The sequence below is a fragment of the Lucilia cuprina genome, chromosome 5 (genome assembly GCF_022045245.1).
Source record: "Lucilia cuprina isolate Lc7/37 chromosome 5, ASM2204524v1, whole genome shotgun sequence".
Classification (NCBI taxonomy): domain Eukaryota; kingdom Metazoa; phylum Arthropoda; class Insecta; order Diptera; family Calliphoridae; genus Lucilia; species Lucilia cuprina.
In genome coordinates, this window is record NC_060953.1 from 69130046 (window position 1) to 69141465 (window position 11420).

Consider the following 11420-nt stretch of genomic DNA (forward strand, 5'->3'; position numbering starts at 1 on the left):
AAATTAAATTTCAAATAAAATAATAAATTAATGTGTGAGACTTTTTATCATTAATGTATAAATAAAAATTAAAGTTTTCTCAAAATTAGAACAGGAACTGAACTAGAACTGAACTAGAACTGAACTAGAACTGAACTAGAACTGAACTAGAACTGAACTAGAACTGAACTAGAACAGAACTAGAACTGAACTAGAACTGAACTAGAACTGAACTAGAACTGAACTAGAACTGAACTAGAACTGAACTAGAACTGAACTAGAACTGAACTAGAACTGAACTAGAACTGAACTAGAACTGAACTAAAATTGAACTAGAACTAGGACTGAACTGGAACTAAACTAGATCTGAACTAATTTATGAGAAATTTAATGGTGATACTAGTTTTTATAAGTAAATTTTGACATTTAAGTAATTTTTTGAAGGGGAGTTTATGAGCCTAGGGTCAAACAAGGCTTGATCTTTACGAAAAATCAGCAGTATTATATAGACTTATATAAAACTAAGTTTTGCCAATTTTTATAGAAATAGTAAAACATTAGTATAGGCTTTGTCTTCAGATCAAACTGTAAATAGTAGCGAGCGAATAATGGACGCACAAACGGATATTGTTTAGTCGATTCAGAAAGAGATTTTGAGCCAATTGTATACCAATTTTTGGTGTATTAATATGTACCCTCTCCAACATAGGGAAGATGTAGGGAGTAAAAGCAAACCTTAAACAGCTGCAAATGTTGAAAGTTGCTAAACTTTTCACGGCAGACGCATTTCAAAGACTGTAACTTGTTAAATAAAGATACATAATACTAACTTTTTTGACAAAAATCTCTAACGCTTTGTCAAACACAGGACGTGTTGTGTACTTTATGTGTGGTATAGTTGATTAATGATTTGCTAAATATTAGCCAACCGAAAACAAAATAAAATAATCATATTTTTAGGAAAAGTATTAGTAAATAAAAGACTGACGATTCAATAAATGAAATACGATAGATCTTAATTTTGATTATAAGAATAGATTACAGGTAGCGTTTTATGAATATTTTTAATCTAAACTTTAAATACTATTAAAAAAACTCAACATTTTTAATTATTATTTCTGTATTTATTAGATGATATTTCAAATTTAAATTTTTATAAGAATATTTTTAATAACAATATGCTTTTTGTCTTGTTCTTAAAACTAAACAAAAAACGGAAATATTTAAACATCAAAAAATTAAATAAAGGAACAAATGGACATAAAAATATATTATTTTATAGATTTAACTAATTCATATATATGTAAATATAGATAGACTAATTTTTATTTATAATATGTATTCTAAAATGATAATTAACACTAAAATTTGTTTAACTTAATTCCTAATCTAAACTAAATACTATGTCTTTTAACATTTTATATTATTTATAAATTAATATTTTTTTATGCATTAAGTTTGAGAAAAGCTTTAGTTTTTTTATAATTGTGTAGGCAAAAGATTTGTAGGCAAAGTTTTTTAAACCAATTTTTAATTAAACTAAGTTAAATTAATTAAAAAATTAAATAACATAAATAATGGCGTGTGACTAGTTTTTAAGAGGCACTAAAAATTAAAGATTTTATATTATTTATTTTTTTTTTGTAATTTTTAAGGCAAGCTTTGCTTATGAAACTCACAATATTCTCTTGTATAGTTAAATTTTACAGATTTATTTTAATTTTTTATTTAATTAATTCTATTATTATATGCAAGTGTTGCTTTATTCATTATATACCATTTGAAAGCATTTAAGAAAAGGTGTTAACAAATATTAAACTTAAATAACAAATACATAATTATACAAAAATAGTTTTAATTAAAATAATATAAAAACAAAATTTAATGCTAAATATTGCCAAATAATACAGTCGTTTTATTATTTTTTTAATAAAAATAATTAAATTTTTATATTTAGCTTGGTTTTCAGACTTTCAAATGATATCACTTTAGAGATAAGTAGTTTTTAATGTAGGTTAATATATGCAACAATAATTTTAATAAATTCTATTGATAATTTATAATATTTTATAATTAATGGGTTTTTATGCAAATACATTTCTATATAATTATGTTATTAAATATATTTCATATTTTACTGTTCATTAATTTGGCAGTATGCACTCACTACGTGACTTCATTCATCGTATAATAATATATCGTTTTTTTATGAAACCTATAAATTTGTGAAATATTTAATATTTTCTTAAGATTTCGTCGCCTTGTTTCAAAAGAGCCAAACATTTATTTATTTACCACATGATTTCGGATCGGATTTTTAATGCCATGCTCTAAACTTCAATGACTACTACATACCGTCGGCATTACTTCTAAGTACTCTTTTAATGACTTATATATAAGTGTATTTATATAAGTTTTTGTTAAATTAATATTAAAAATCTGTATTTAACATTTCACGGAAAAAACTGAAAATGAGTTTTAATTATCAAAATAATTGTATCAAGCAAATTTTGCACCTATAACCAAAATGATGATATCAATTAAAAAATTTGTAAAAAACTAAAAATATATATTTTTTTTTCCAAATAACGAATTAATCAGAACAATCAATGTCAATAATTGAGACAAGATTTAAAATTGATTAATTCATTAATTGTATAAATTAAACATTTAATAAATATAAAATTGATTTTTTATTAATAAAGAGAATTTTTTATAAATCAATTAAGAAGGTAATTAAAACAATCAAATTATTAATCGATTACACACAACGTTAAAGGAATTCTAGACCTTTAACAATGCTTTTAGCATTTTAAAAATTATCACTTTATCGACACAATTTAACATATAAAGTGTTTCATAAATTGTAAAGAAACTTGAATATTATATGCCTAAAATTTTATGGACTATTTAAGAATTTTAAATATTGCTAGCACAAAAATTCAAAAAAAATATTAAAAATAAATCTAAAATAGAAAAGAAGGCCAGAAAATTTTTTCAATCAATTAAAAAATTACTTGAATTAATTAAAAATTTAATCAAAATTTTACACTTCAGTTTCAAACAGTTTCAAAAAACGAGATAATTGAGACAAATAAAAATTTGTTTAAATAAAAAATAAAGAAAATTAAAACATGTTAATTGAAATAAACTAACGATAATTTTTCTGTGTTGTAAACTTTTGTAAATTTAAACTATCTAGTACAATACAGAGAAATAAAGTTTTTTTAAAAATTCAAGTGATTAAAACTTTATCTTAACCATTGGTTGTTAATTAATTGCCTTTCACCTTACAAAAATATAATTTATTTAAATGTTAAATACATACACGCTATATAAGAAATATTAAAATGGAAAAATTTTTTCATGAAACTAAGTTTTTAAGTTACGCCGATTTTGTATTAAAAAAACAATAAATAAAAAAATAATCGGAAATCTCTTCTAAATTGAATAATGTATGACGAACAGATTATACACATGCGATATGTTATTAAATACATATTTATGTATGTACGTAATCAAGATAAATTGATCGTTATGGAGAATTTCCGAAATTTTCTGTAGTTAATTTCATTTGTCCATTAAATAATAGCAATACAGTACATAAATTATTATATCAGTTGTAAAGTAAATAAATAATTTAGTTTTGTATTAATAATCTACAATATTGCTTTAGCCCTTTTTAAGATTTCAATTCTAAAACACATACTCTAATTATGATCTAAAATATACATAAATATATGTATGTATGTATATCTATTTTTTGTCTAACAATTTATTTGCATAAGAACCCATCTAGAATACCGTCATTAAAGCCTCTATTTGTTTAAAAATATTTTACTAAATCGCAGAGCTACATAATTAACATAATATGTAATGGTATTAAAATTGTGCGTTAATTAAGAAAAATTATTGTATAGAACAAACGGCTGAAGAGCCAGTATATTGATTATTTAATCTACGTTTCATACCCTCCAAATAAATATCACGACAAAATAGACCAGCTGCCAATGGAATGCTATGGATAAGAAGAAAAAAGTAATATAAAAAATCAAAATATATATAAATTTCTTCCACAACTTACGAATCTGTACCCGCTCTGATAACAGTCTTAAATAAAGCCCAAACCGGTTTATGGTCAGATGTGGTAATGGACGGAACCGAATCGTATAATAAACATTGAACCAGTGGTTGAGAGGGCGATGGCATACCGGGTATAGTACTTTGGCGTCTCATCATTAAACCCTGAGCTTGACGATATTTATATAAAATGCGATCGGTATAAGCGGGAGCACGTTGTTTCGATGAAGTATCAAAGTGCTGTGTACCAGGATCGTACTAAAGATAAAGTATTTCACATGTTATTATATTCAAACTTTATTTAAAAATTATTAACAATACCTTATAGGTGGGAGGAAATGTTATATTAGCCTCCATAAACCCACGAAATGCTGCACCATCTGCTAACACCGAAGACAATTGATCGGTATGCATATAGCCATGTGGCAAGTGGGATGGTAAGGGAAACTTTGTATTCTGTATCCATTCTAAAAGTTTTTCCCTTGGTTCACCCAAACGAAAATTTAAATCTCCACACCAAAATACATTGTCGAAATTCTGCGTTACATCCTTATTTTTATGTCTTAAATTAAGATTCTTTGGCAAATCGAGAGCATGTATAATTCTCTTAACATCCGATACTCTTTCTTTGACCTTTTGCTGATGAGCTGTTAAATGCGAGGTTACAAAAAGCATAGAGGTACCAAAAAGGCAAAAAGAAATAGCCACAGCTCCTTTTGTACGAAACGCCGATCCAGTCCTTACCGACATGTTGGCATCTTCTGGTGCCGAACAGTACCATATCAAATCTCTTCTCATATATACTGCCAAATGTAGAGTACCTAATGTAGTGGAGTGGAAGAGTACATGTGATGGTCCTAGGGTTTCTTGTATAGTGACTTCCCATTCAAAACGATCTGGACTGGATTCCTGAGTGCCAATGGCAACAATATCTGGAACATGCTCAATATTTGCGGGCAACACAAAATCATTCATTTCCCTGAGTAAAAATAAAAAAGTTTATCATTCATATTCTATATGGTAGAATTAATAATTAAATTTGTTTTACTGACTTGGGTGGACTTTGGCCGTTCATATTCCAGGTACCCACAAATATAGTCACTTCCTTGCTGGGTATCACTTTATTTAATTCACTAGGCCCTAATAACGACGAGGAACCCAAACGTCCATCTAAATAACTCCTAAAATAAAGATTATTCTATCAACTTAGATTATACACACAAATTGTACAACTTTTAAACTCACCTCTCTCTTGCTTGATCTGTAGGTATTAAACTTAATACCTGAGCTGCCATAAGAGCCTGTCTTGCCAAACCCGAACTAGAGCTCTGACGTTGTATTTGTATATTTTCATGTGACATAAAGCGAATGGACTGCGAATCCGGCTCATGCACCACAGAACCTGTTATCTCAGACTGACTGGCAATGTTGGGAGAAGACATATGTTGTGGTGTAGTGGCCTTCTTTATTTCAGATACAGCTCCTTCATCTGCTGCAGGAAATTCTGAACCAAAAGGTGGCAATTCCTTACCAGGAGGATATAGTTTAAGTCTTAGGCGAGAACGACAGGCTGAAACGGCTATCGGCCGTATGGGACCACTGCCTGCGGAGTTAGTAGCACCATTAGGTGTATCACTTTGATTGCTTCTTAGCGAGGTATTGGAGGGTGAACCATAAGAAGAGTCAACATTTGGAAACATCATAGATTTTCCCGTTACCGGACTCTGGGGAGCACTGGCACATTCGGTCAAAGCAGCTGCCGGCACCGCTACAAAAGGGGCTTGTAAACAAGCCGTTGGGTTAGATATGCCCGATCCTATAGATAACGAAGTATTATCCGCCGTGCTCCAACTCAAGGACATGTTGTCTTTCTTTACAGCTGAACCACCATCTGGAATGGAGTTATAGCGTACTGTTACCGGTGGTGTAACAGGCTTCTTTTCAGCCTTACAACACAAACTGAACTGATGACTAAAACGATTATGATTAGGTGAACGATTTTTTGGGGTTTTCCTTAGCATGACTTCAATTCCACTGGCGATGCCACCATCACTTTGAGAACCATCAGTACTGTGACGATGAATATGATTTTTATTTTTACCTGTCTTCACCTTACGATGTAAATTTATAATGCCACTACTCTGTGATTTCTCTATGAGCTGAGTCCCCTTGATCATGTCGTTGGGTGTGGCATTATTGGGTAATGTTTGACTTCTTAAATTGGGACGATTCACATGATTATGATCACTCATCAGGGGTGATTGCCTATCAGGTGTACATTTAGCAAAGGAGGTGTCATGACTAATGGAATTATTTGCACTGTTTGTTTGATGACTGTTGCCGGCGATATGTTTTTCATTGTGCTCTACTTCTACCGTGGGATGGGGTTCAACTTTTGTAGAACGCTTTGTGAGTAGGCCTAATAATGCCGATCCGGGATATTTATTGCTATGTCGTGGACTGGAATTAGCACTGGTTATACGTTCATCACTGCTACCACGTTGCATATTGAGTGCGTTTATTTTCTTATAAATAAGTTGTCTTTATTTATAATGTTTAAAGTTTGGGCAAAACTTTAGGCGAGATTTGAGTTGATGTTCTTGTGCATACTTTTCTTGCTCATTAGAACATGGGTGCGTTTCAAGTTTTATTTGTGCACAGTAGTTTGGAAATTTGCATTTACATTTCTGAAAGTAAAAAATAATTTACATTTTAAATAATATTATATTTTTTTATATTTATCAGACTGTAAAGATAAAACGGCGATGATTTGCATTAAATCTAACAATTTATATTTATAACAAAGAGTAGTTTTTACTTCTTTAAAACAAAATTATACAGTAACCACCTTATAATATTTGAGCTGCTGCTAATTTTAAATTATATTTTAATATTAACCCAAAATAATAAAATTTTACTTATAACTTTTAAATTTGTATTTTTCCATATTATAATTGATTTTTTTATTTTAACAAAAACTAAATAATTTAAAGTTATATTTATAGTAAAACAATAATATATGCAATTTCACAATATTCGTATTGCATATTTATTTCGTAACTTTTACTTAAAATGTTCTATTAACTTTTAAGAATCAATTGACGGTGATATATTTTAAAAAAGTTTAAATTTAACATATATTACTTTTAAATTTGTATTTTTCCATATTTTAATTGATTTTTTCGTTTTACAAGAAAACAACAAAAAATTATAGTAAAAGAATAATATATGCAATTTCACAATATTCGTATTGCATTTTGCATATTTATTTTTACTTAAAATGTCTTATAAACTTTTAATAATCAATTGCCGGTGATATTGTTTAATAATTTCTTTTATTTTTCAATGCAATTTCTACTATTTACAGGAATTTAAGGTGGATTTATCTTGTTTACATTAGCACGGGATCTCAAGAAATTATTATGTTAATTAATTACATGTTCACGAAAAATATAGCATATATATAATATTAAATAATAGAATAACTTATTGTATATTTTTAGGCTTGTTATCAAACTATATTTCATAACATACATATTTTATTTTAATTCAATTACTTTAATATCGCTTTAATCACATAAATTTAAAGAACTCTATTATTTATGTATTTGCCACTCAATATTATTTTTCTGTAGATTATATTTTTAGATTATAATTGCATATTTTAAATATTTGTTTGTTAATGTATTTAACAACAAAATCTTTTTGTGCAATTTATTATAGTTTTTTTTTTTTCTTTTTTGAGGAACTTTTTTTGTCTATTAAAATATAAATTTAAATCACGAAGATGTTGCTTCTAATAATGATACTGTCTCAACAACTTTTAATATTCTAATGTCAGGGTCTGAGATTTCTAATGTTGTTATTATTATTATCTTGTGTTCTTTTTAAACGTTCTCTATATTTGCGTGACAGTTCTGATTTTATTTTTGTTTATTTACAATATTTTTGTTTTTTATACTTTCAAAATATTTTTGTTTAGTCTGTTTTTCTGTTTTGCCTCTTTTTGTTGGGTTTTCTTATGTTAATTGGTCGTTTATCTGAACACGTTTCAGTTTTTATTGTTACCGAATTTTCTATTATATGTATATTAGGCACACGCATACAGACTTATTTGATCATATGCAATGTAAATGTCAGAGGTTCCCTAAACGTTTAATTAGAATTTTAATAGTAAATTCAATAATAACTTAACTATTTATAGATTAAAGGTATAATTTTAGATTAAAAGTATAATTTTAATTGATACCACAAAGCCTGCATAATAATTTGGGAACCTCTGCTATTGAATACTATATTGTTTAGAATTTGTATTTATTTTATATTGGGCTGTATGTATTGTTTTTCTTGCATTCATCTGATTTATTTATTTGAGTCTTGAGGGTAAAAACCATGTGAATTGAGGAATTTTTTTTTAATTATTATTGTTGTTGTAGTTTTTTGCAAATTTTCGTAATGTCTAGCTGCAAACATCTGTTGGCAACGTTTTTTGTTTTGGTATAACAATCATGTTGAAATTGATGACGTTTATTTAGATTTCGTTTTGCTAATATTTTGTCATTTTTAATATAATTTTACAATAATTAATTGTGGGGTTTTTGTTTTTGTAATTATAAATAATGTTTTTTTTAATATATAAAACTACATACAAGTGAGTTTATTTTATGTATTTTTTCAAAAAATCACATGATTTTTGTAATAAACATATAAAATTAAGAATATTTTTATACAAAAATAGCATTGTTTTAAATAATTCAACATTAATAAATATTAATGATTGATTTAAGTCTAAATATTTTCTTTTAATTTTAAATAACCATATGAAAAATATAAAATTAATTTCATTTGTTTAATGATGAAATTATTGCAGAAGTTTTGTTTATCTCGGTAGGCGCTAAAGAAAGAAAACTACAGGCGGCATTACACTCAGTAATGTATTATTTCAAAATTAAAATCAATATTAAATTGTTTGATTATTTAAGTCAAGTACTATATATTATTTTATTTTCCAAGAAAAACGTTTCAATATTTATTGGGAATTTTATATGTATGATTGTACTAATTTCATCTTTTAAACCTTTATTTGTATACCTTACTTCATATATATGTATATATTATCTATATAAATCCTATTATTATATACAACAAACAAAGATTTGTTGCAAATATTTACAATAAAATATATAGAACGCCCTCGATAAAAGGAAAATTATATAAAAGCGATGTTACAGTAGCTAACAAAAGTAAATGGACCAATCAAAGAAAATTAAAAGTAATAAACATTTCTTACTTACCTATCCCCTATCCTTGGGTGGGGGATAGGGGATGGTTCTCCGACTCTTAATGCTTAGATAATAAGGAGGAGACAATGAATATCCTGATGGACACTCATTTCCCACCTGGTATATCGAATAACATAGTTAACCCGAAATTGGGGGAAGGAGAGGCTAACTCGGAAATTTTAATTACTCTTATATGATTAAAGGAGCAATCAAGAGCTTTGCTCCCTTTTACACATAGAGTCGAAACTGGGGGTTATTTTGTACTTCACTTAAATTTCCATATAATTTTTTTTTTTTGTATTTTCAAGAATTTGTATGAAAATATTTTCAACACAATGTGAAATGTTTTACAAAATAAGGGGGTAAATTCTATTTTTTTATTTTCAAATTTTATTTTCTCAATTACTGTATATATTACTGTATTATACAGTTTCAGAAATTATGAATCACTTTTGGACATGACTGCACCAACCCACCAACATTTATTTAAAATGACTCTGATTGCATATACATATTTACTTATATATTGTGTGTATAAAATTATGTACATATGTATCTGTAAAAATTAACATAACAACACACATACCAATTTTATTAAACTCTTGTAAATGAGTTGCAATGCACAAAAATATAGCAAAGAAAAAGTTTCTGAAATATATGTTCTGAATGTTTCAAATTAAATAATAATGTAAAGTTAAACCCAACAAAATCGAAAAATGTTTAATCGTTTAAAAAAATAAAACTTTAAAACTTCCTAAATTCAAAAAAATAAATGACCTATTTCTATATTAAAAAAAAATTAAAATAAATTATAAAAAGCAATTGTCCTTGCCGAAATATATCAAAATTAATTTTTCATAACTATTTTATTACCCACCACTAACAACTGCCAAAGGAGGCCAAAACACTTCGTTTTTTATTTGAAAACAAAACCAAAAAGAAATAAAATAAAAGCTTTAAAATCAGTTGCTAGGTTGTTGGTTGTAAGTAGTTTAGACTTCCAGCAACAACACAAATTGAAGCACAACACAAAAACCCATAAAAAGGAAACAAAGAAATGCGTTTAAAGTGGCGATTCATACGAGGGGGTGGTTTTTAGAGCATGGAATTTTAGCAAAGTAAATTTTAATAATTGGCGCCAATGCGGTCATAAAAACAAAGTCAGAGAGGGTGAAAAATCAAGAAAAGACCCATGAGTAATATTTAGTAAAACACAAGAAATCCACCAATATATAATAAAACAATAAAAATATAAAGAATTTTTTCGTCATTATTTATTTTCGACAAAACGGTCACGTTGATGATTAGTTCTAGCTGTCTCATTTAAATATTTAATACTTTTGTGAACTAATTTCATTTTACACCTAACGCCCACGCATTAATGACAAAGTACACACTTTATTATAATTTCATCTGTCAATATTTAAGAACACAGTTTTTAAACACATTCATTTACTCTTATCATACTCACACATATTACATACACATACATTTACAGTTTGGTATTTCCTTCCTTCAAGTTCAGGTTCAGGTACAGTAAGATTCTCTTCTTCTTTTTGTTGTTTTTGCTGTTGTCTGTGATTTTATCATTGATTTTACATTTTTGATTTGTTATTTATTTATTTTTATTAATTAGAATAATATCACATTAAATGACACTTTCTATAAACTATTTATAAATTGTATATATTTTTTTAATATAATCTGTTTGAATATTATATTTATTGTTTATGTAACTCGGATTATTTTTTGTTAATTCAGCGACAATATATATTTTTTGTTCAGTTGGTTCTTTCCTTGACTTTATTTGTATGTAATCGTTTTGTTGTTTCTTTTGAGCATTTTTTGTTCACAGTAGTTTCTTGCTAGAATTTTATTAAGTATTTTTCGCCTTCCAATTTATTTATTTTCACTGTTTGCTCACCGAAAATTTTTCCGCAACTACTTTTTGTATTTTCACAAACTCAACAACAACCCCAACAAAATTGTATGTCTGTCATATCGACCGAACGAACAACCACTCTCGCACATTTTGACAGTTTGTTTTTAAACACATTTTGATAATTTTTCTTTCCCTAA

At 27.3% G+C, this 11420-nt stretch overlaps 1 protein-coding gene across 2 annotated transcripts; it reads right to left on the minus strand.

Annotated features, from left to right (window-relative positions):
* Window positions 1-3062: 3062 nt before the first annotated feature.
* On the minus strand, window positions 3063-11298 carry LOC111677545 (inositol polyphosphate 5-phosphatase E). 2 transcript variants are annotated; one of them, XM_023438688.2, is made up of 6 exons: window positions 10832-11298; window positions 5305-6746; window positions 5112-5240; window positions 4381-5038; window positions 4064-4317; window positions 3063-3997 (listed from the first exon to the last, which is right to left on the minus strand). In XM_023438688.2, exons 2-6 carry the CDS (start codon window positions 6564-6566, stop codon window positions 3889-3891), a joined length of 2412 nt encoding a protein of 803 aa, XP_023294456.2. In that variant the 5' UTR covers window positions 6567-6746; window positions 10832-11298; the 3' UTR covers window positions 3063-3888. The 2 variants fall into 2 exon arrangements, with proteins under 2 accessions (XP_023294456.2, XP_023294464.2); XM_023438696.2 differs by having other exon boundaries at window positions 10813-11298.
* Between the last annotated feature and the right edge of the window lie 122 nt (window positions 11299-11420).

Bases quoted from the DNA above. Each gene is read 5' to 3' on its own strand.
- LOC111677545 (XM_023438688.2), bottom strand. From the start codon at position 6,566: ATGCAACGTGGTAGCAGTGATGAACGTATAACCAGTGCTAATTCCAGT. The intron at 5,039-5,111 runs GTCAGTAAAACA...ATTTTTACTCAG, and splicing joins AACGGCCAAAGTCCACCCAA to GGAAATGAATGATTTTGTGT. The intron at 4,318-4,380 runs GTATTGTTAATA...CTTTATCTTTAG, and splicing joins CATTTCCTCCCACCTATAAG to TACGATCCTGGTACACAGCA.